Here is a 24,184-nt window from a genome sequence, read left to right on the forward strand (position 1 = left end):
CTTGCTACTGTGTTCTCAACCATACTGTTTTCCATCTATACCCATAGTCCCAATAAGATGTCCCATCTGCTCTTTTGTTTTTACATCTATTCAACTTCATTCAGTTACATTACTTCCCTAGATATTTTATTTAAATTTGTAGTCCCTCAGCTCTACTAATATACTATTAGATGACTTGTAGTTTACAAATGCATTGTGAACCAATTATAAAGGAATCATTTTTTGATGTTAAAACTACTTCAGTTTATCCACAAGACTAGCTAAGAATAAAAAGAAAAAAAAAGGTCATCAATACCATGTTTTGGTAGGGATATGGAGCAATGGCACTCTCATGCACATCTAGAAAAATTATAAATAAGTAAAATCCTTTTGAGATGTTTAGCAATAATAGTAAAGTCATATTTGTGCATATCCTGTTTCATAGTTCAGTTTATATACCTAACATAAATGTGGACAACTGTGCACTAAAATACAGAGTTTCGAACAGAAAAAAACTGGAATTAATGCAAAAGCCCATGAGGTAAACACACTATATCACACAACAGAGGTGAATCTCCAGAACAGAACAATGAGTAAAAAATGCCAGGTACAAATGACACATATCATTCTATTCATAGAAATTTCAAAAACAGACTAATTAATTTGTGTATTCAGAGCCAGGTGAAAAGCTTATAATTAGCACTAGTTACAACTCAGATAAACCTCACTGGCTACAAAACTGCCCCTACACAATGAATGCCTACATTTAGAAGAAAGGAAAATCCTGTCATTTATGACAACACAATGGACGTTGAGGGCCTTATGCTAAAACAGAAAAGCTAGACAGAGGCAAATACTGCATTGCATCATGTCAGTTACATGTAGAATTTAAAAAATATATAAATAGGGAGTGAAGTCAGAAAAGAAGCGCTGTGAGGAGCGCTCCCAATACCTCTACCCAAAATTTCAACAAGATCTTCAACCAGTGACAAAAAAAATCTATCCTTGGAGTGTAAAAGCTCCACCAAGGACACAATAAAACCAAATTTAAACTGACAACAAAAAAAAAAGAGGGGGGGGAGAGGACAAAGATTAACAGTAGCAAAGGATGATGGACTGCAGAAGCACTGATAAGATAGTGTACTACAATAAACATGGTAGGTACCCTTTTCATTACTTAATGGTAAACACTGCTGAAAAAACCTCCACAAAAGTACATGACCTAGAAAAGGTAGTAACAGAGGAAAGAAGTATGGATTATAACAAAACAAAAACAAATGATAGAAAAAAAAAGAGAAGAATCAAATAAGATACAAAACTAACAGAAAGCAATTTATAAAATGGCAATAGGGAACCCTCAAGTGTCAATAATTACACTAAATGTAAATGGATTAATCTCACCAATAAAAAGACACAGATAGCAGAATGGATTAAAAAAATCCAACTGTATGCTGCCTACAAGAAACACATCTAAGCAACAAGGATAAAAACAAATTCAAAGTGAAAGGCTGGAAAACAATACTCCAAGCAAATAACAGCCAAAAAAAAGCAGGTGTAGCAATATTCATATCTAATAATGCTGACTACAAGACAGCAAAAGTAATCAGAGACAAAAATGGTCATTACATAATAATTAAGGGGACACTAAATCAAGAAGACATAACAATTCTTAATATATATGCACCAAACCAATGAGCACCAAAATATGTAAGACAGCTACTTATTGACCTAAAAACAAAACTGACAAAAATACAATCATACTTGGAGACTTCAATACACCACTGATGGCTCTAGATCGTTCATCCAAACAGAAAATTAATAAAGATATATTGGCCTTAAACAAAACACTAGAGCAATTGGATATGATAGACATGTATAGGACATTTCATCCAAAAGTGAATGAGTATATATTTTTCTCTAGTGTACATGGAACATTCCCAAGAATTGACCATATGTTGGGCCACAAAAATAACATCAGCAAATTCAGAAAAATTGAAATTGTACCAGGCATATTTTCTGATCATAAAGCCTTGAAACGAGAATTGAACTGCAATAAAGAGGGAAAACCCCCCCAAAATGTGGAAACTAAACAAGATACTTTTAAAATATGAGTGGGTAAAAGAAATAAGCACAGAGATCAAAAGATATATACAGAAAAATGAAAACGACAATATGACATATCAGAATCTTTGGGATGCAGCAAAAGCAGTAATAACAGGAAAGTTCATATCACTTCAGGCCTATATGAACAAACAAGAGAGAACCCAAGTGAACTACTTAACTTCACACCTTAAGGAACTAGAAAAAGAAGAACAAAGACAACCCAAAACCAGCTGAAGAAAGGAAATAATAAAAATCAGAGCAGAAATAAATGAAATAGAGAACAAAAAAACTATAGAAAAAATTAATAAAACAAGGAGCTGGTTCTTTGGAAAGATCAACAAAATTGACAAAACCCTTGGCAAGACTCACCAAGGAAAAAAGAGAAAGGACTCATATAAACAAAATCCAGAATGAAAGAGGAGAAATCACCACAGACATCATAGATATAGAAATAATTATTGAAGAATACTATGAAAAACTATATGCCACCAAATTCAACAATCTAGAAGAAATGGATAAATTCCTAGTACATTACAACCTTCCTAGACTTAGTCATGAAGAAGCAGAAAGCCTACACAGACCAATTAGCAGGGAGGAAATTAAAAAAAAAACTATTAAAAACCTCCCCAAAAATAAAAGTCCAGGCCCAGGCAGTTATACTAGTGAATTCTATCAAACATTCAAAGACTTGGTTCTATTCTACTCAAAGACTTCCAAAAAATTGAAGAAGAAGCAATACTTCCAAACACATTTTATGAGGCTAACATAACCCTCATACTGAAACCTGGCATGGACGGCACAAAAAAAGAAAACTATAGGCCAATACCTCTAATGAATACAAATGCTAAAATACTAAACAAAATACTAGCAAATCGAATACAACAACATATTAAAAAAATAATACATCATGATCAAGTGGGATTCATCCCAGAATCTCAAGAATGGTTCAACATATGTAAAACGGTTAACATAATACACCATATCAACAAAACAAAGAACAAAAACAACATGATTTTATCAATAGATGCAGAAAAAGTATTCGATAAAATACAACACAAATTTATGTTTAAAACACTCAACAAAATGGGTATAGAAGGAAAATATCTCAACATGATAAATGCCATATATGATAAACCATCAGCTAACATCATATTAAATGGCATAAAACTGAGAATTTACCTCTTAAATCAGAGCAAGACAGGGTTATCCACTCTCTCCACTCTTATTTAACGTGGTGCTAGAATTTCTAGCCCGAGCCTTCAGACAAGATAAAGAAATAAAAGGCATCCATATCGGAAAAGAAGAGGTAAAGGTTTCACTTTTTGCAAATGATATGATCTTATACATTGAAAACCCCAAAGACTCCACAAAAAGATTACTAGAAACAATAAACCAATACAGTAAGGTCGCAGGATACAAAATTAATATACAAAAGTCCATAGCCTTTCTATATGCCAACAACAAAACATTAGAAAACTAACTCAAAAAAATAATCCCCTTCACAATTGCAACAACATCAACAAAAATACCTAGGAATAAACATAACAAAGAATATAAAGGACCTATATAATGAAAACTACAAAGCATTGTTAAGGGAAATCAAAAACGATACAATGAAATGGAAATATATTCCTTATTCTTGGATAAGAGAATAAATATAATCAAAATGACCATATTACCCAGAGCAATATATAAATTTAATGCAATTCCCATTAAAATCTCAATGACATTTTTTAAAGAAATAAAACAAAAAATCATCAGATTATATGGAACTAAAAACCCCAAATAGCCAAAGCAATCCTAAGGAAAAAGAACAAAGCTGGAGGCATTAGAATACCTGACTTAAAATTATATTATAAAGCCATGGCAATCAAAACAGCATGGTATTGGCAGAAAAATAGATACTCAGACCAATGGAACAGAATAGAAAGTCCAGAAATAAAACCACATATATATATGGTCAAATACTTTTTGATAAAGGGGCCAACAACATACAATGGAGAAAAGAAGGCCTTTTCAACAAATGGTGCTAGGAAAACTGGAAAGCCACATGCAAAAGAATGAAACTCGACTACAGTTTGTCCCCTTGTACTAAGATTAATTCAAAATGGATCAAAGACCTAAATATAAGACCTAAATATAAGAAAACATAGGTACTAAACTCATGGACCTTGGTTTTAAAGAGCACTTTATGAATTTGACTCCAAAAGCAAGGGAAGTGAAGGCAAAGATAAATGAATGGGACTACATCAGACTAAGAAGTTTTTGCTCAGCAAGAGAAACTGACAACAAAATAAACAGACAGCCAACTAAATGGGAAATGATATTTTCAAACAACAGCTCAAATAAGGGCCTAATATCTAAAATATACAAAGAACTCATAAAACTCAACAACAAACAAACAAACAATCCAATAAAAAATGGGAAGAGGACATGAACAGACACTTCTCCCAGGAAGAAATACAAATGGCCAACAGATATATGAAAAGATGCTCATCTTCATTAGTTATTAGAGAAATGCTAATCAAAACTACAATAAGATACCACCTCACACCTGTTAGATTAGCTATTATCAACAAGACAGGTAATAGCAAGTGTTGGAGAGGCTGTAGAGAAAAAGGAACCCTAATCCACTGTTGGTAGGAATGTAAAGTAATACAACCATTATGAAATAAAGTATGTTGTTCCTCAAAAAACTGAAAGTGGAACTACCTTATGACCCAGCAATCCCACTACTGGGTATATACCCCCAAAACTCAGAGACATTGATACATAAAGACACATGCAACCCCATGTTCATTGCAGCACTGTTCACTTTGGCCAAGACATAGAAACAACCAAAAAGCCCTTCAACAGATGACTGGATAAAGAAGATATGGCACATATACACTATGGAATACTACTCAGCCATAAGAAATGATGACATCGGATCATTTACAACAAAATGGATGGATCTTGATAACATTATACGGAGTGAAAAAAGTAAATCAGAATAAACTAAGAACTGCATGATTCCATACATAGGTGGGACAAAAAAATGAGACTAAGAGTCATGGACAAGAGTGTGGTGGTTAACGGGGTGGGGGTAAGAAAAGGAGGGAGAGGGGGAGGGGAAGAGGGAGGGGCACAAAGAAAACCAGATAGAAGGTGACGGAGGACAATCTGACTTTGGGTGATGGGTATGCAACATAATTGAATGACAAGATAACCTGGAGATGTTTTCTTTGAACATATGTACCCTGATTTATTAATGTCACCCCATTAAAATTAATAAAAATTTATGTATAAAAAAATAAAAATAAATAAAACATTAAAAAAATATTCAGTATAGGAAGGGGATTTGGAAGGTGGGAAATGAGGTTGAAAAAGACCAATAAGAAATTGGGAAATGGTAAAGTTTAAATATAATTAAATTGAAATTATATACATATATAATTATATGTGTATATAATTATTTAAATAGAATTAAATTGTATATATGAGAGAGAGAGACAGGAACATCGAGCTGCTTCAGTATGTGCCCCAATCAAAAATTGAACTAGCAACCTCCACACTCCAGGACAATGCTTCAACCAACCGAGCTATCCAGCCAGGGTTTAAGTGTAGACTTTTGAGATATCTAAAACCTAATGTAATTATACTGGCTTAAATGAAGCAAATAGGTCTCAGAACTAATTCTTTAAACATCTTGGTCAATACATGTTTCGTCTAATATATATGGAGACTAAGAAAATACCATTAAATGATTTTGAAGTTGAAATTTAAATACCCATCAGAAGAAGAATAAATAAATAAATGTGATATATACACACACAAACACACACACACACACACACACTCACACATATACAAAATGGAATACTATTCAGCCTTAAAAAGACAAAGTTCCTGCCATATGCAACACTATGGATAACCTTGGAACCATGTTAAATGGAAAAAGTCATCAGTAAAAAACCCCAAATAGCCAAAACAATCCTAAGGAAAAAGAATGAAGCTGGGGGCATTACAATACCTGACTTTAAACTATATTATAGGGCCACGATAATCAAAACAGCATGGTATTGGCAGAAAAATAGACACTCAGACCAATGGAACAGAATAGAAAGCCCAGAAATAAAACCACATATATATAGTCAAATAATCTTTGATAAAGGGGCCAACAACACACAATGGAGAAAAGAAAGCCTCTTCAACAAATGGTGTTGGGAAAACTGGAAAGCCACATGCAAAAGAATGAAACTCGACTACAGCCTGTCCCCGTGTACTAAAATTAATTCAAAATGGATCAAAGACCTAAATATAAGACCTGAAACAATAAAGTACATAGAAGAAGATATAGGTACTAAACTCATGGACCTGGGTTTTAAAGAACATTTTATGAACTTGACTCCAATGGCAAGAGAAGTGAAGGCAAAGATAAATGAATGGGACTACATCAGAATAAAAAGTTTTTGCTCAGCAAGAGAAACTGATATCAAAATAAACAGACAGCCAACTAAATGGAAAATGTTATTTTCAAACAACAGCTCAGATAAGGGCCTAATATCCAAAATTTACAAAGAACTCATAAAACTCAACAACAAACAAACAAACAAACAATCCAATAAAAAAATGGGAAGAGGACATGAACAGATACTTCTCCCAGGAAGAGATACAAATGGCCAACAGATATATGAAAAGATGCTCAGCTTCATTAGTTATTAGAGAAATGCAAATCAAAACTACAATGAGATACCACCTCACCCCTGTTAGATTAGCTATTATCAACAAGACGGGTAATAGCAAATGTTGGAGAGGCTGCGGAGAAAAGGGAACTCTCATCCACTGTTGGTGGGACTGTAAAGTAGTACAACCATTATGGAGGAAAGTATGGTGGTTCCTCAAAAAACTGCAAATAGAACTACCTTATGACCCAGCAATCCCTCTACTGGGTATATACCCCAAAACCTCAGAAACATTGATACGTAAAGACACATGTAGCCCCATGTTCATTGCAGCACTGTTCACAGTGGCCAAGACATGGAAACAACCAAAAAGCCCTTCAATAGAAGACTGGATAAAGAAGATGTGGCACATATACACTATGGAATACTACTCAGCCATAAGAAATGATGACATCAGATCATTTACAGCAAAATGGTGGGATCTTGATAACATTATACGGAGTGAAATAAGTAAATCAGAAAAAAACAAGAACTACATGATTCCATACATTGGTGGAACATAAAAATGAGACTAAGAGACATGGACAAGAGTGTGGTGGTTACCAGGGGTGGGGGGAGGGAGGACATAGGAGGGAGGGAGGGAGAGAGTTAGGGGAGGGGGAGGGGCACAGAGAACTAGATAGAGGGAGGCGGAGGACAATCTGACTATGGGCGAGGGGTATGCAACATAATTTAATGACAAGATAACCTAGACATGTTTTCTTTGAATATATGTACCCTGATTTATTAATGTCATCCCATTAACATTAATAAAAATTTATTTAAAAAAAAAAAAAGAAAAAGTCATCAGGACAAAAGGACAAAAGGAGCATGGTTCCAATTAAGTGAGGTATCTAAAATTGTCAAACTCATAGAAATAGACAGAATGATCATTGTTATGGGGATAGGGAGAAGGGAAAGGAGGAGCTGTTATTCAACAGGTATAAAGTTTTCAATTAAGAAAGATGAAGAAATTCTAGAGATCTGTACAGCATTGTGTTTATAGCTAACTATTGCTAGACATTTAAAACTTGGTTATAAGTGGAGATCTCAAGTTATGTATTCTTATAATTAAAATTATTTTGGAGTTTTTAATAACTTGTAGCAATAATTAAGAAAAATATTTATGTAAACAATGCAACTGAATGGATTTCAGATTTTAAAATTATAATAAAATAATTTTTATATAAACATATATTTATCTTTTCTAAACAGATAATAAAGCCTAGCTCTCACTAGTTATAATATCTATCTGCCATCATATGCCTTTAAGAAAATAAATATAGAATAGAATTACCTAGGAAGAAATCAAGAATATTTAGCCCTTGATTCAATTAGTCACATTATAATCGAGTTGCAAGGAAGAATGGTAGCTAGTAGAAAGGAATAATCTGATGGGTACCTCTTAAAATCTTAGGTCACATATTACTGAAGGGAAGAATATCACCTCTTCAGAAAAATAATTGAAGATGGATCTGGTGAGCATTAAGAGTCATCTGGAAGAGATACTGAAATGCTCAATGCAGGCCTTGCTACCCATAGCAGGAGAATCCTAAATTTAGACAATCATGCAAAGTAGAAGACTAAAAAAGTTTTTAATAGGCAGATAAAACACTGAACATTATTTTTAAAATTTATTTTTTAAATAATTTTAAAGAGAAGATAATTTTATATAGAGAAGATACAGAATTAACTTATCTTATTGACCAAAATATAAACATTTATGCTGATATAAACAAGTAAAACAAAACAATAATAACTACCATTTACTGAATTTCTCTCTATTATGGTACAGTTGCTGAGCTGGGAGCTAATATGTTAAATTTACTGCCAACATTTATAGAAAATGAAATTGATGCTCAGTAGGGTGCATATCTTGATTAAGTCTTGCAAACAGTAATTGGTATTTGGATTTTAACATTTAGTTATCTGATTCTGTTGTCTATGGAGATGTCTCCATGGAAATTTTTGCTAAAAATTTATATAAGTTAAATATTCCTATCTCACAACTTCAAAATTTTGAGAAATAAATATTAAACATAAAATGGTTCTCTTTAGCAAAGTAGAGATTATTTTGTTAAGAAAATGGAAGCACCAAAAAGCCCTTCAATAGAAGACTGGATGAAGATGTGGCACATATACACTATAGAATACTACACAGCCATAAGAAATGATGACATTGGATGATTTACAACAAAATGAATGGATCTTGATAACATTATACGGAGTGAAATAAGTAAATCAGAAAAAACAAAGAACTGTATGATTCCATATTTAGGTGGGACATAAAAACAAGACTAAGAGACATAAACAAGAATGTGGTGGTTACCGGGGGCTGGGGGAGGGAGAAGTGGGAGGGGAGGGGCACAAAGAAAACCAAATAGAAGGTGACGGAAGACAATTTGACTTTGGATGATGGGTATGCAACATAATTGAATGACAAGATAACCTGGAGATGCTTTCTTTGAACATATGTACCCTGATTTATTAATGTCACCCCATTAAAGTTAATTAAAAAAAATTCAAAAAAATAAAATAATATTTTAAAGTGGAATTTATAAAATACAAAATGTGTGAAAGGAAATATGCTTATATAGTTTTTATTTTCTAAAAAAATGAGCAGTGTAAAAGCATAATAAGTGTAAATAATATGTATTTATTATATAACTATATATACCTTATTCTCATTTCAGAAAAAAAATGACATAGACATTTTAAAATAGACACATAGCTAATAGCTGTATTTTGAATCACATGAAATGATTAAAGACTATAAATCATAACCAATTTTTACTTTTGTTATTTCAGCACAGATATCTTCATTCTTTCTTTAAACTTTGCCTAACCTAAATCTGATCTCAGGCATAATTCTATGAGAATTGATTAATCAGATTTATGAATTACTTCATTCAATGATAGCTTGCTTTTAATAGGACCAAAATTCTGATATGTCTAATTCCCAGAGAATGAAGCAAAAAAAAAAAAATTTAGAATTTTAGTCACCAGCAAGTAGTAAGGAAGATTTGTTTACTTGTTTATTTATTTATTTATTTTTATGTCAAACCACCTTTTCTTTCTGCTGTAAATTAGGTCACATTGGCATTCACCCACTCCACCTACAGATCGGATGGACATCAATGTCACATGAAGTATCGTGAGGAAAGGCTGAAAAGAGAAGGAAAATTGATACCTCTGGTTTAAGAAGAGAAGGCCTCAGCAGTTGTTGTTGCTGCCAAAGGAAATTGAAATAGAAAAAGATTTAGAAAATAATTCAGATGGAAAAGGTAGTTTGTGACTGAAAAGACAGAGAAAAAAGGTGACAGCTTAAAACTGGTTACAATGGAATTCTTTGTTCATGTATAGCTACCAACAGCATTAAATAATAATTGGACTATGCTGGAACATAAATTAATAAAGAATTAATTTGTTTTAATTTCATTATTATTTTTACTAACATCAAAATTAACTTTAATAAATAAAAATCTGTAAAAATTTTCTTGGTTTGAGCTTCACAGTACAGTCATTTATGGTTCTAAAAGCATTTTTAAGTGTCACACAATTCTTCTTAATAAATTTAACTTTGTTTTAAATTGCCCTTCTTTTTTTTTCTTCCCAATCACATTAGATGTAATCAGGTTCATTAGGAAGAATGGTAGAGCACACAAAATAAGATACAGTAATAATATATCCATTATCATATTTAATATAGGTTTGTCATTTTTCTTTTTACCAAAATGTGGATTGCGTGCACTGGAGCATTAAGCAACTTTTCAGAAATTCTTTTGTGATTGAAGAAATCGTCCTTCCTCAGATTTTGCAGGAATTATTTCCTACTGCCTCCCCATTTCACCAATACTTTAAAGAAAACAAAGTTACTATGGGTCTGTTTTAGAATAATTTATACTTTAATCAAGTGGGAACAGTATTCACAATTCAGATTATGAGGGAAATACTTATACAGGACAAATCTTAAAGTAAACAGTTGGGAAGTGGGCAGAGACATTCTGAGAGATACTTCCACCAATGATCCAACTCTTTGAAATGGCTAACAGAACAACTATTTGACTGAACAGATGAACTTTCCATGATAGAGTTAGTAAGTCTACTAAGGTATTCATTTAAAAGGGTGGGAAGTTTAAGTTAGAGGAATTCTGACTCGATTTGTTAGTTTTATAATTACCCCCCATAACCAGTTATTCATCTTTATTTTTAAATAATTTAGAAGTTACACATTCTAAACTATTACTTCATCATGGCATATGCTTATTTCATTCTCTTAACTGAGGAACTATATGCTAAACCATCTATACTAGGTTCTCAGTGACCTCATTGATAGTACCACTTACAGTGAGGCTAGCTAATACTGTTGGCCAGAATGCCCACTATCTTCTCTGTAGACTGACAGTCAAATTAACACAAGAGAAAAGCCAGAGCGTTCTTATAATAATTATTTAACTCTTTAAGATCTCAACCTCTAACATGATAGAATGGAGCCTTGGACAGGTTTAAAGAACAAAAGTCAAGTCATGTTACGGTTTTCAAATTAGGTTTATAGAAAAATGGTGGAATCTCACAATGCTGAGTAATAGGAATACAGGAAAAAATAAATGTATCTTTGAAAAAGGGAGCAGTTGTTCTTTGTGTACTCATGGAATAATAGATTTAAAATCCCCAAAGAAGTCAGAAATAGAAGGGAAAAGAAATAGTATAGGATACTTGTAAGTTTTGCTAAAATAAAGTACCTTAGTTTTGAAAAATATATATATAAATCAGTCCTTGATATTATATTGAAAACCCTTACCTCTGATGAATAAACTCTCCTGCAAGGCAGAAATGAAGAAATCAATATTAAACATCTTGGCTTCTTAGGTTAAATAATATTTTAGGTAATGGTGTTTAAGAAAATCTGAGAAAAACTGAAAAGGTAATTTTCTCTAAAAATTATTTCAGTGAGAAATAGGTTTTTGTGGCAGTATCAAAACAAGAGGATCAAGGTTTTATGCCTGCATTTTTAAAACAATTATCACTCCAAACCTCATTTCACATGAACACCAAAACATACACGATCTATATTCTACCTCATTTCTGTCCTGGATGTCTTAATACATACAAAATACTTATTTGGGGATAGTGTTCTTTTTTCCTTGTTTGTTTTCAGCACACACACAAGAAAAAGACAGCAAACAAACAGGCTGACAGGAAGGGAGAGAGATGAGAAGCATCTACTGGTAGTTGGTGCCACTTCAGTTGTCCATCGATTGCTTTCTCATATGTGCTTTGACTGGGGTGCAGGGGACTACAGCTGAGCCAGTGACCCTTGCCCAATCCAGTGACCTTGGGCTCAAGCCAGCATCCTTGGGCTTCAATTCAGCAACATTTGGGCTTAAGCCAGCAACCATGGGATCGTGTTTACAATCCCATGCTCAAACCAGCAACCCCACACTCAAGCCAGCAACCCAGCACTCAGGTTGGTGAGCCCATGCTCAACCAGCAACCTCTGGGTTTTGAACCTGGCCCTCTGCATCCCAGGTCAACACTCTATCCACTGCGCCACCACCTGGTCAGACTGAGAATAGTGTTTTATACATGAAAAACATTGGTTCAGAATAAAAAAATCTATGACTGGAATATATTCTCCCAAATGTTTGTAAGATAATTTTGTTTTTGTCATTTTATTCTAAAATTAGGAAATGCAAATATTATTAGCATTTAATAGTTAATTAGATATGATGTCTCTATTACATTATTAAACAAGAAATGAAAAAGTTTTTAGAAAAGTAATAGCCAAATGTTCTATTTACATAACGATTTATAAAGTTATGGACCATAGGTCGGTAAAACATTTGACCATAATTGAGAAGAAAGAAAGCATAGAATATTTTCAATGTTTAATGTCACTAATTTTGAATATTTTAAATGCATTATTTATTGAAGAGTTGACCTAAAGCATTAAACTGGTGCTGTGGAACATGCCATATGGAATTAATAAACAACTAACTTCAATTAAGATTTAGTATAAAGAGGTATGTACATAACTTTCTAAAATTCAACAAAACAAACTCTAGAAAATTTCTTTAATTATAAGGCCTTCACAAGATAAATCTATTAATCTGTAAGCATCTTTAATGGTTAAGGCATTACTGATTCAAATGGTTAGTAATAACAGTAATAAATAAAGCTACTTAATCCTGTCTGCAATTAATTATTTGTAATAGTTCTGTAGTGAGATTCACAGGGTACTTATCTGTTTCTTCTAATAGTTATGGTAATGATAATCTTCCTAGAGAATTTAGAAGTTCTAGCACTTTCAACTTTACTCAGTTGGTATCTTGCAGAGATAAATAAAGCTTATATTTAGATTTAAATAATGACAACTGAGTCACATGCAAATATAAAATGTCCAACCAAAACAATATTTTATTTTCTAAGATTTTAAAACTGTGATTTCTTTAGGAGTATTTTTCATAAATGTGGGAAATAAAATATTAGTAGATGAACACCACTTTTTCATTTATCTTTTTGTTGCATTTTAATTTAGTTATTTGATTTGTTTGTTTTAGTTCAAAGGCAAAAACTGACTTAGAAGAAGTACATAACAGATTCAAAATGTATAATCATCTGTGTGTTTTCAATTGACATAACACTTTATCTTTATAAAATCAGTCACATAATATTTATATTTCTGTGTAGTTTATATCTAATGTTTATTATTTTATTTTATACTATTCATATGTATTACAGCTTAATTTTTAAAATAAAGAAAATGTATAGTAACCTGGTTGTTGCTTTATTAAGGTGAATAATACAGTGTGTCTGTAAAGTCATGGTGCACTTTTGACCGGTCACAGGAAAGCAATAAAAGACTTTGGAAATGTGAAATCTGCACCAAATAAAAGGAAAACTCTCCCAGTTTCATACCTATTCAGTGCATTTCGATGTGGGCTCATGCACAGATTTTTTAGGGCTCCTTAGGTAGCTATTCCGTATAGCCTCTATAGACTCGTCACTGACTGATGGCCTACCAGAACGGAGTTTCAACACCAAACTGCCGGTTTCCTTCAACTGCTTATCCCACCGAGTAATGTTATTCCTATGTGGTCACACTTCCTTATAAACGCGCCGATATTCATGTTGCACTTGGATCACGGATTCAAATTTAGTGAGCCACAGAACACACTGATCTTTCCTCTGTACCATCCACATCTCGACTGGCAGGGCCGTGGGCTGCTCCACTGCATACAGTGTTACGTAATCATCTGCGCATGTGCACATGCTGCCACATCATCCTACAGAAACTGGGAGGGTTTTCCTTTTATTTGGTGCAGATTTCACATTTCTATCGTCTTCTGTTGCTTTCCTGTGACCTATCAAAAGTGTACCATGACTTTACAGACACACTGTATAATTTTTATGCATTAATCGGAGTATAATATATCACTAGGAAAAAATGGTAGTTTGTGGAGGCTTAGGGGTAGAGGAGAGAAAAAGAAATTAGCTTGTATATTCAAAGTTTAGTAGAATAATAGATCTCATGTAGAAGATTTTTTAATTAATTTTATGATGAAGATGAGAATCTTAATGTAATATGTCAAATACAGACTAAATTAAATATAAAACACGGATATGAATGTTTCATTTGAAAAGTATAAAATAATAATATATTTTTAGATTATATAAATATTATAAAATGTTATAAAAAAGGAGAATGTCGTTAAGGCTACAGATGCCTACATAAAATTGTTACTTAGCTATCTTAGACTATTTCTTTGGTAATTATTTAGAAATTTAATTATTAAGAAAATACAAGGAATTATCAAGAAATTTTTTTTCACATTTCCAAGAAGTCAGTAAAAATAGCTTAAAAACACACACACTCATATTAAAGGCCTACACAATTTTGAACAATCCCTTGTCAGAATCCACCAAATAGCACAAGTTCTCATGCATAAGATCAGCTCCCAACAAAAACTCCAACTGCAGTTTTTCAGTGACAGAGAGTAAAAAATCATATTCAAGATCCCAAGAAAGAAATTATCTTTGATTTGGATGAAAAGAATATGAAGCACAGGAACTAATGAAAATAGATTTATAAATTGTTTTTGATCTGCCTGACCAGGTGGTGGCACAGTGGATAGAGCATTGGACTGGGATGCAGAGGGTTCAGTTTCGAAACCCCAAGGTCTTTGGCTTGAGCACAGGCTCATCTGGTTTGAGCACAGCTCACCAGCTTGAACCCAAGGTCACTGGTTTGAGCCAGGCGTCACTCAGTCTGCTGTAGCCCCTCCAGTCAAGGCACATATAAGAAAGCAATCAATGAACAACTAAGATGCTGCAACAAAGAATTGATGCTTCTCATCTCTCTGCTTTGCTGTCTGTCTATCCCTTTCTCTGTCTCTCTCTGTCTCTGTCACAAAAAGAAAATTGTTTTTGATCTGATATTGTTACTTAAATATGCCAGACCAAATTCCTGAAGAAATGTTACATAATATAAGAGCTAAAGAAATCTTTGAAATGATGTGTTGTTGGTCCCTGAATCTATATATATTTACAATGGTAATTATCAAGTAAGACTTTTGCTTATATTCCAGAATTGTGCTTTTCTTTCTTCAAACTTATATGTTATTAAAATTTCAGAGTAAAACAAATGATTATACTTGTATTAAAGTGGGAATTTCCAATAAACAAAATTAATCCATGTGTATGACAGGCAAAACAAAGTGATTAGCTGATGGTCAAGTGTAGCTTTCATTAAGAAGATAAAATGGAAGAAATACAAACCATATGCCTCCCAGTAGAATGCACTGAGAAGAACATGGCATTATTACTGTGATATTCCTACCAAAAAGGCATTATTTAAACCTAATTATGAGGAAACATCAGGCAAACTCAAATTATGGGGCATTCTACAAAATAACTGATCAATAATCAGCAAAACTATTCATTAAAGATTAAAGAAATTTAAAGAATCATTGACTACATTGTTTCCTATAAAAGACGTTAGTGGGGAAAATGATAAATTTATATTAAGTATTATAGATTAGAAAATAGTATAGTATCAATGATAATGTCCTGATTTTGGTCATTTGTACTGTGGTTATATAAAAAATGTTCTGGTTTATAGAAAAATATAACTTGAAGTATTTAGTAATAAAGAGAAAGCATATCTGTCACTTATTTTTAAATTATCATTTAAATATATACCTATATATAACGTGCTTGCATATATATATATACACACATATATGTATAGGTGCATATATGTATATAGAGAATGAATGCTATCAACATTGAAAGAATTTGGGTGAAGTATCCTTCACCCAAATTATTTTTATTATTTTTAGAGATTCTTTTTATTATTTTGCCTTTTTAAATTACTGCAATTATTTCAAAGTAAAAAGTTGAAAAAGAATATAGAAATTTAAATACTTAGCTGATGTTTTTAAGAATTTAAGAAATTGAAACTCTAAGATCAAGACTACTACAACTACAGAATTTTTTTTCTAGAGTAAAAATTTTTGTCTTCTTTGCCTAAAATAAAAAGTAAAGGCCTATATAAAACTGGTAATAGTTCACCAGATATATTTACTCTTGATTTCTTTTTAAAATTTTTATTTTTATCTATATGCTATTAACTAAATTTGAAGAATTTTTTCATTGTAATTAATATTATTAATAAATAAGCTAATAATACTTTTTTCTAAAGTTTTAAAAGATAAGCATATTATTATTGATAAATTAATAAAAATATAATTTTCATCAGTGAAATAGTAACTAAATTCATACTAAGAACACATTTGTAGACATTTGTTTAACCTTCTTTTGATAAAAAAATTTAAATTATTTTATTAAATAAGAGATATATATTTTCTTTGAAGGATAATCTAATGATAAAATGATAATAGATGATGAAATAATAATGTGGATAAGCAAAATTAAAGAGTACTTTAAATATCTGTGAAAACAATGAAATGTCTTACAAAGTGAACAACTCAAGTTTTATTTTTATTAGAAAGAAGGAAAACAAAGCACAATGAGAAATAAATAGAGAAGACAGCAATTGAAAAAAAGTAAAAAGTTTATCAAATATATAATCATATAATCTAGTAAGATAAAAGCAAGCCAGAGTAAAGGATGCTCTCATAAGAAAATAGATGAATACATCTTATAGCACCTGAGATTTATTTTGGAATACCATAATGTCCGCCATCTCCTATATTTTAAAATAAATAACATTTTAATTTCATGGTATTTCTTTTTACCAAATACATAGGCTTCGAGGATATAACAGAACTTATATTTTTAGCTTATTTGTAACAGTCTTCTCTTTTCCTTGAGCACTCATATCAAACTATGATGAAAAAGTAAATGTTACTGTACTAATATGATAAACAAGCCATTGGTTGAAATTGGATATCTAACTTTCATGCCCATATGTTCCCATTAAAAAAGTAGATTAAAATTACTTACTTTTTAAATAAATGTAGGCAAATAATGCTACTTCGTAGTTATGAAAATTAAAGTAAATCTATAATGAGTTAGTAATAATGAGGTTAATAATATTTTAAATTAAAATGAGGAAAAACAGTATTGCATTGACTTTAGGGTAAAAGGATGGAATCTTCTTTAATGTTCACATTTGCCTCCACTTGAAGATTACGGTCAACAAAAGAGTTGTCCAGTAAAAAGGGGAAAAGCAATATTACAGTGAAGTAGATTGACTATGAGATTGTTTTTCAAATTCCTCGACAATATTTTGCAAATTCTCCTGGTTTTGTCCAGATGTCATTTCCATATTTACCTCTGTAGGGTAACTAATTTGAAGTTTTGGAATGTGTGCTGGTGGATAGTTTTTTTCTATGTGACTATACATGTTAGCTACCGACTTTTCAAGTTCGGCTAAGTTTTTAACATGTTTGAGGATTCCTTTTGGTTCTCTTTGAGGATGTGCATTACACATTGTTGTTGATGTTGATAGCTGTACCACAGAGGAGTGTACTTCCTTGGCTGTTGTCACATTGACAGTGCATTTGACAGCTGGTATACAAACACCCTTAGTGGATAAACCTGAAGTTGAAGGAAATAGTGGAGAAGGGAAGGGAGGAGATAATGCAGGAGGAGAAGGACACGAAGGTGGATGAGGTAGAGAAGGAGAAAAAGTAGAGAAAGGAGAAGGAGGGACAGTATCTGGAAGAAGTGGAGGAAGAGGAAGAGGACTAGAAGGAGGAGATGGAGGACAGGAAAGAGCAAAAGGAGTAAGAATCAGAGAAGGAAGAGAAGGAGGAAGAGGTAGAGGAGGGGGATGAGGAGGTGGGGGAGGAGGAGAAGGAAGAGGAGGAGGAGAGATGTTTGGTGGATGGGGAAGATTTTCAAAAATGTTCCTCTTGGTTTCAATAGTCAACATACACGTGGGTGTCTCTCTCCTAAAGAGTGGAGCGTTTAAAATGCACGGCATTGAAGGAGAAAGTTCCAAGGAACAGTCAGCAGGAGAAATGATGTCATTAGGTTCTGATTTGAGTTCCACAGTTTTTGAAACAGTTGGCAAAGTAGAGAATGTGGAATGAGACCAAGGAGAAGAGTCTGAAGATAAAGACTTCAACTTTTTTGTTCTTATTTCTTCTTTCTCTTTTAAACATGTATCTCCAACTGTAAGCAAGAGATTACTGCTAACTCTTTCTTTTAGACAGCTTTCATTTTCAGTTTTCTGTCTGTTGCTTTGCCATGGCTCCAGATCTATGGTTTCTGATCTGTTAGGAAGTTCCCACATTGGTCTGCTAGGTAAGCAGATAGTCTGATTCCATAGCCTTTGAATCTTTTCTCTTGGGCCCCTTAGAGACTCATTCTTGGCTTGTATTCTGGGTAAAAATGGGGCTACAGAATCTGTTCTTAGTGAAAAGTCTGAATTTGTTGATCTTTGATCTATGTTTTCCTTATAAAGGGTATTCTGGGTACTTAAGTCATCCTCATCAGATATCAATGTGAATTTTCTTGCAGACTTGGTCTGGTTGTTCTTAAGTGATCCGTCTACATAAGCCTGCTCACGAGTCTCAATGGTACTGGAAGAAAAGGGCATCACAATGTGCTGATGTTTCCCATCTTCTGAGACTGACTTATTTCCCCTGCTTTGTTGGAAATGGTAGAGAAGGAAAAGACTTGAAAGAAAAGAAGATAGTGAAATGTAAGGAAACAGGTTGTGACATAGATTTCATGAGAAAGATGTTTTTATGGTTCTCATTACTATTTCAAAATATAAGTGACCAAAAACACTAATCTACTCAAAAAAAGGGCAGAAAAGCTTGAGAGCAGTGAGTAGCATAAGAAATATTCATTTAAAAATATTTCAAACTGTACACTGATTTTTTTCAATTATTTTGATACAGCAAAGTATCCATGACCACACATAACAGTTCTCTCATGTATGAATCACAATTCTCCAAATTGCAGACTAGCATTTTGGTTAATAGTTTTATATCTTTTGTCTTGGTTGAGGATGCTCAGAGCTGACTGTTTTGGAGAAAAGATTCTTAGCTGTATCTGATGCATACTTGTCTATTATCTCTTATCTCAGTAATTCTCTCCTGAAGTTAAAAGCACTTTCTTATCTGGGGTAAAACTTGCAAAAGAATACAGAAATGGGTATATTTTTCTATTCTTCAGATTGAGAGAATTAAAATCACAAAGCACAGATAAGATAAGTTCTCTTGCAGAGTTCAAAATGACAATTGAGAAATTAAATTTATACTAGAATCTTGACAGAGATTATTTTTTTCTATTTCAAGTTTTGCTTAATCAGTTTGAAAACATTATATATTTTACAAATAAGAAAGGGGTCATTGGTATTTCTTCCAAACATGATCGAGATCAAATTTTAGTCAAGACTCACTTTACTGAAAGATTTATGTTAATAAAACATAGTTTTAATATCACTGGAAGATTTTATTGTACTTGATACTCAGTCATAGTGGCTGCTCATGATAGATAAAATTGAAGAAGTCAACGGCCATATAAATGCGTTTGATAAAAGCGTTGAAACTCTTTGCTCAAAAGCTCAGAGTGACAGATTTATTTTTGTGATTATTTAATATTTCCCACATATAAGAAATAAATTAAAAGGGAAATATTTTGAATAATAATTAAATAGCCATATTGAAATATTAAAATGACAAGTGAAGCAATAAAATGTTATATAAACCCAAAGTTGTCATTGTGACATTTTGTAAAGATGCCATCTGCAAGAAAGAATTCTCAAAGGTAGATTCAGGGTATCGGAACCTCCTGGACAATTTAGAAAGTGCAGACAATGTATGCTAAACATAGCAAACACTGTTTTTAATCTTAAATAATCTTTTAAAAAAGTGAGTTTGACATTATATAGCAATTATTTTTGTGTAGATCTGTTATTGGTTTTATTTATTTATTTTTGGAAACAATAATTTAAATAATGATATCACATTGTTTTTAATTGAAAAATATATATATATATATATTAAAGAAATTAAAATCAAGGAGAATTTTTAAACTCCTGTTGGTAGGCACAGGTACTTTCAGTGAGAACAATTCTTTAAACTATAAGATTTCAAAATATCAAAAGGGAATGAAATGTGGAAGATATGACTTTCTATTTAAAATAAATGACTTCATGGTAAAAGATGAAGATTAATGTTTACAGAGTAAAACAGCACTTAATCTATTCTATTGCATCCTTTTTTAATGCCTTTGAATTAGAATAATATCATTTACTTACTCATGCCTATGTATCCACAGGTAAGAAAGAGAAAACAAGTGACAGAAAAAAAAAGTTTTAAATTTAAATTAAGATAATTGTGAAAATATTAACAAGAACTGGCTTTAAGCAATACTTAATATGTTTATCCAAAAAATGCATGCTTTTATATTTTCTTTGTATTTATTCATTAGAATACGTAATATTTTGGATAAAATCATATGGCATCTATTTGGCTGTCTTATCACACAATATTGTATCTAGATAGCTATTTCATATACATAGGTAAAATCCAACCACTAATAAACATGAAAGATTTCAATCCTAAATAAAAATTTTAAATAAAATTCTAAAAGTTGCTTCTGTGTTTTATCTGAAAAAGATCCACACTGATTTATAAAGAAGACAGAAGTATTACTTGGAAGAAAGTAAGAATATTAATACTATGACTATTACAGTGTAATTATTGAATCTATATCAAGTTATTACTTCATGAAAATTTTTTTAAAATTACTTTTGATATTTTTTAAAAAACATTTGTGCATAATTTATTTATTGTTTATTTTCTAATAACTTATGATTAGAATCTCTGTAAAATGTTTTGAGTATATAAGTTAAACATTTTTTAAAGATAACTAAGCTGTAGAATTTAAAATACTTCAAGAAGTACATATTAAAATTATAAAATCCTCTACTATATCTAGAATACTTTTTCAAATAAAAATAATGTTTAAATGTTGCTATTTGAAAATTATCACCATCAAACTATATTGATTCCAGATGATGTTATTGCATACTTGTTTGTGTTAAATATAAATGAACATATAGCCCTTAATAATTTCATATAAAACACACTTAATTTTACACCTATTTTTTTAGCTTCTACACATTTTTTGCTATAGAAATATGGTTGACATAATCAAAAAGTATTGAATCATATTGGCTCAATTCCTCCATTCACCAATAATTTTAAAAAGAGACCATCATTTTCTGTTTATGAAAGAAATAAATATAAAACTATATTTAAGGCATGAATTCTATATTATTTTAGAAATAGACAAGCATTAAGTTGTTTTAAATATAATTTTAGCATTAAAATATTCAACAATATCAGTTTTAACATTTAAAAACGATTTTTAAGATAACCTTGTATAATAGTATTAATATGGCAAATAATATTGATACATATGTTTAAAATTAGTTTTCCCAATAAAATTTAAGTTTTATAATTTTTGAGGATTGCTTTATTCTTACAAGTGAATGAAAAAAATGTATCAGTAAAATGTGTTTAAGAACCTCAATTCCAACCACTTCCAGTTAATAAAAAGTTTTTTGGCGGCTTAATTTTGTCATATATAAAATTTTATAATATCCCTGGTTGTTTTACATTTCACATCCAAAAATACTACTCTTGAATTTTTATAATATAAACAAGTTAATATCTCCAAAGGAATCAGGTTTTGAGAGTGTATGATTATAGAAACAGCTGTGTAATCTTTTAGCAATAATTTAAAAGTCTTTCTCAAAAATGATAATTTAATATTACTTAGAAATCCCAAATACTATAGGAGAAATATTGAGCTATTGCAGCAGTCTACTTTGAGATAAATTTGATAAAAATAACTCCTTATTTTCATTTAGATTTCAATTATTTTATTTTATGACATTGTAAAATAGTATGTTAGAAATGTCTGACTTTAGACCATAAAATTGTTTTATGTGACCAAGCAGGAGTTGGCTTTTAATATGAAATCAGGAATTACTACATTAAGATTATGCTATATTCTCATTTTCTACAAGAAATATTTTCTTTTCGGAATCGGTTATATTTAGAGAATAAATATATTATTCAAGCTCTTCATCTGCAAATGTCTCCTCATATTGGATAGCTCTTTTATCTTATTCAGCTTAATTTTTTTTTTGATTATTACTTTTCAATTTAACTTCTGTTAGGTTTTTATCAACAATTTTCTGTTTTAAAAAAAATCTAAGAAAGTAGGCTGCAAAGTGCATTTTGCATATCAAGTTGAAATTAAATACTCACCACATAGCACCCATCAAAGCTTATTTACTTCTAAAAGCCTCTGGAAGGTCTACTTACATCGCGCTGTCCCCAACTTCTTCATAGAGATGTGCACCGGGAGGTGGTGGCTGTGGAGGTGCGGCCACTGGTGCAGCGGCAGGAGCTGCTGGTTTAGGGGGCTGCATCGCGGCTTGGAGTCGTGCTGTCTTTGTGCACTCAGCTTGGCGTCTTTAGTAAGAAAAAAAAAATGTTTTATAAAACTATTTGAGAAATAATATGCTAGTCAATAGGCTACCTAACAATAATAATGTACAGCTATCAGTGAAACTATCAAGGGAAAAACATTTTAATACAAGCATTTGAACTTATAAACTGGTATAATTATAAAAAAATCCCTACAGGATATCTATCAATACTTCCTCAGAGTACTTTAAGATAACCCTTGAATAACACATAGAATTCATTTGAATGATTTGCAATGCTAAATTATAAAAATGTGATTGACAATTGGTGGCTGTTTAATGGGTCTCTTTCATAATGTGAGGCTGACAGAAGATATATAAATTTTTATTATTCATCTTTAATCTATTTAAATAAGAATTATTTTACTTAAAATGATTTGAAATGTTTTTGACATTCGTTTACAGAGAGTGTGTACATGTGTACATTTCGGAGGAAGATTTGGTTAGCTTTTATTCTCTTTGGATACCTACAAATGTCTGTCATTCCTGTGTTAGAGCTAGGCTGTTCTTTGCTACTGTCTTGGATAGTGAATGTTAAATCCCTCCTCAAAACCAAAATCTGAAAGGGCAGAAGCTATCAGAGGAAAATGTCTTTGTCATATTTCCTCCAGTTGTATCCAATTGAATAAAACCACCTCAATTCTATACATACAAACCACAAGGGAATTTGAACTAGAAAACATACACCTATTGTAAATACAAGGCAGACAAAACATGGTTCTAGGCGGGCTGACTCTTTTAACAATATTATCTGAGCTTTCTCTTTTATACTTTCACATTAAAACATGAGCAAAATATTTGTAATTATACTTACACTTTAAACCTGTTTGGGAAAGCAGTGAGTAAGACAAAAAGGAAAGAAAGCTATATTAAAAATATTGCATTCATAATATTTTAATATCTGATTTATTCTCAGTTATTAAAAATTTACTGGTTAGACTTTGACATAGATTTAAGGACATAGCAAGAAACCTAATTCAATTCAAAAAGTTAAAATGGTGAGCACTTCATTATTACTGTCACAATCATATAAGCTATTAAAACATTCATTACAGGAAAACAAAGAAATTAAATGGAATAAGACAAACAATTAAAATATAGATATGTTAATTTTAACTTTGCTCGAGAACCTGAATATTAAAAATAATCTGATCTTTATAATCAGATTCTTGGTTTACTGTATTTAAAAATATTAAAAGAATATAGAGGGTTGAGAGGAACATCAGAGAAATGGCCACATGAGGGATTCCCCTTGATTCTCCCCTTGAAGATTCAACAATTTGAACAACTATAATTCAACAAATGATACCCTGCTTAATGTACAAACATGTCTGAGAGGTTCATACATTGAAACTTCTAAAGGTGTGAAAGTGGGAGTGAACCTGGGAGGTAATGAGAGGGAAGAGCTTTAAGG

General features: G+C 31.7%; 1 protein-coding gene and 1 non-coding gene across 2 annotated transcripts in view; both read right to left on the bottom strand.

The window, feature by feature from the left end:
• The window catches only part of PCDH15 (protocadherin related 15), a 1,001,489-nt gene that overhangs the window by 5,660 nt on the left and 971,645 nt on the right, over window positions 1–24,184 (bottom strand). The window contains exons 31-32 of the mRNA XM_066348814.1: window positions 23,585–23,593; window positions 22,607–22,756 (exon numbers count right to left, since the gene is read on the bottom strand). Coding sequence (XP_066204911.1) covers window positions 22,607–22,756; window positions 23,585–23,593 — 159 coding nt within the window. The remainder of the gene's footprint in view (window positions 1–22,606; window positions 22,757–23,584; window positions 23,594–24,184) is intronic.
• LOC136381587 (U4 spliceosomal RNA) lies at window positions 599–736 on the bottom strand. Its single transcript, XR_010747081.1, has one exon. It is a non-coding gene; the product is annotated as a U4 spliceosomal RNA (small nuclear RNA).

Source organism: Saccopteryx leptura, chromosome 9, assembly GCF_036850995.1.
Source record: "Saccopteryx leptura isolate mSacLep1 chromosome 9, mSacLep1_pri_phased_curated, whole genome shotgun sequence".
Lineage (NCBI taxonomy): Eukaryota > Metazoa > Chordata > Mammalia > Chiroptera > Emballonuridae > Saccopteryx > Saccopteryx leptura.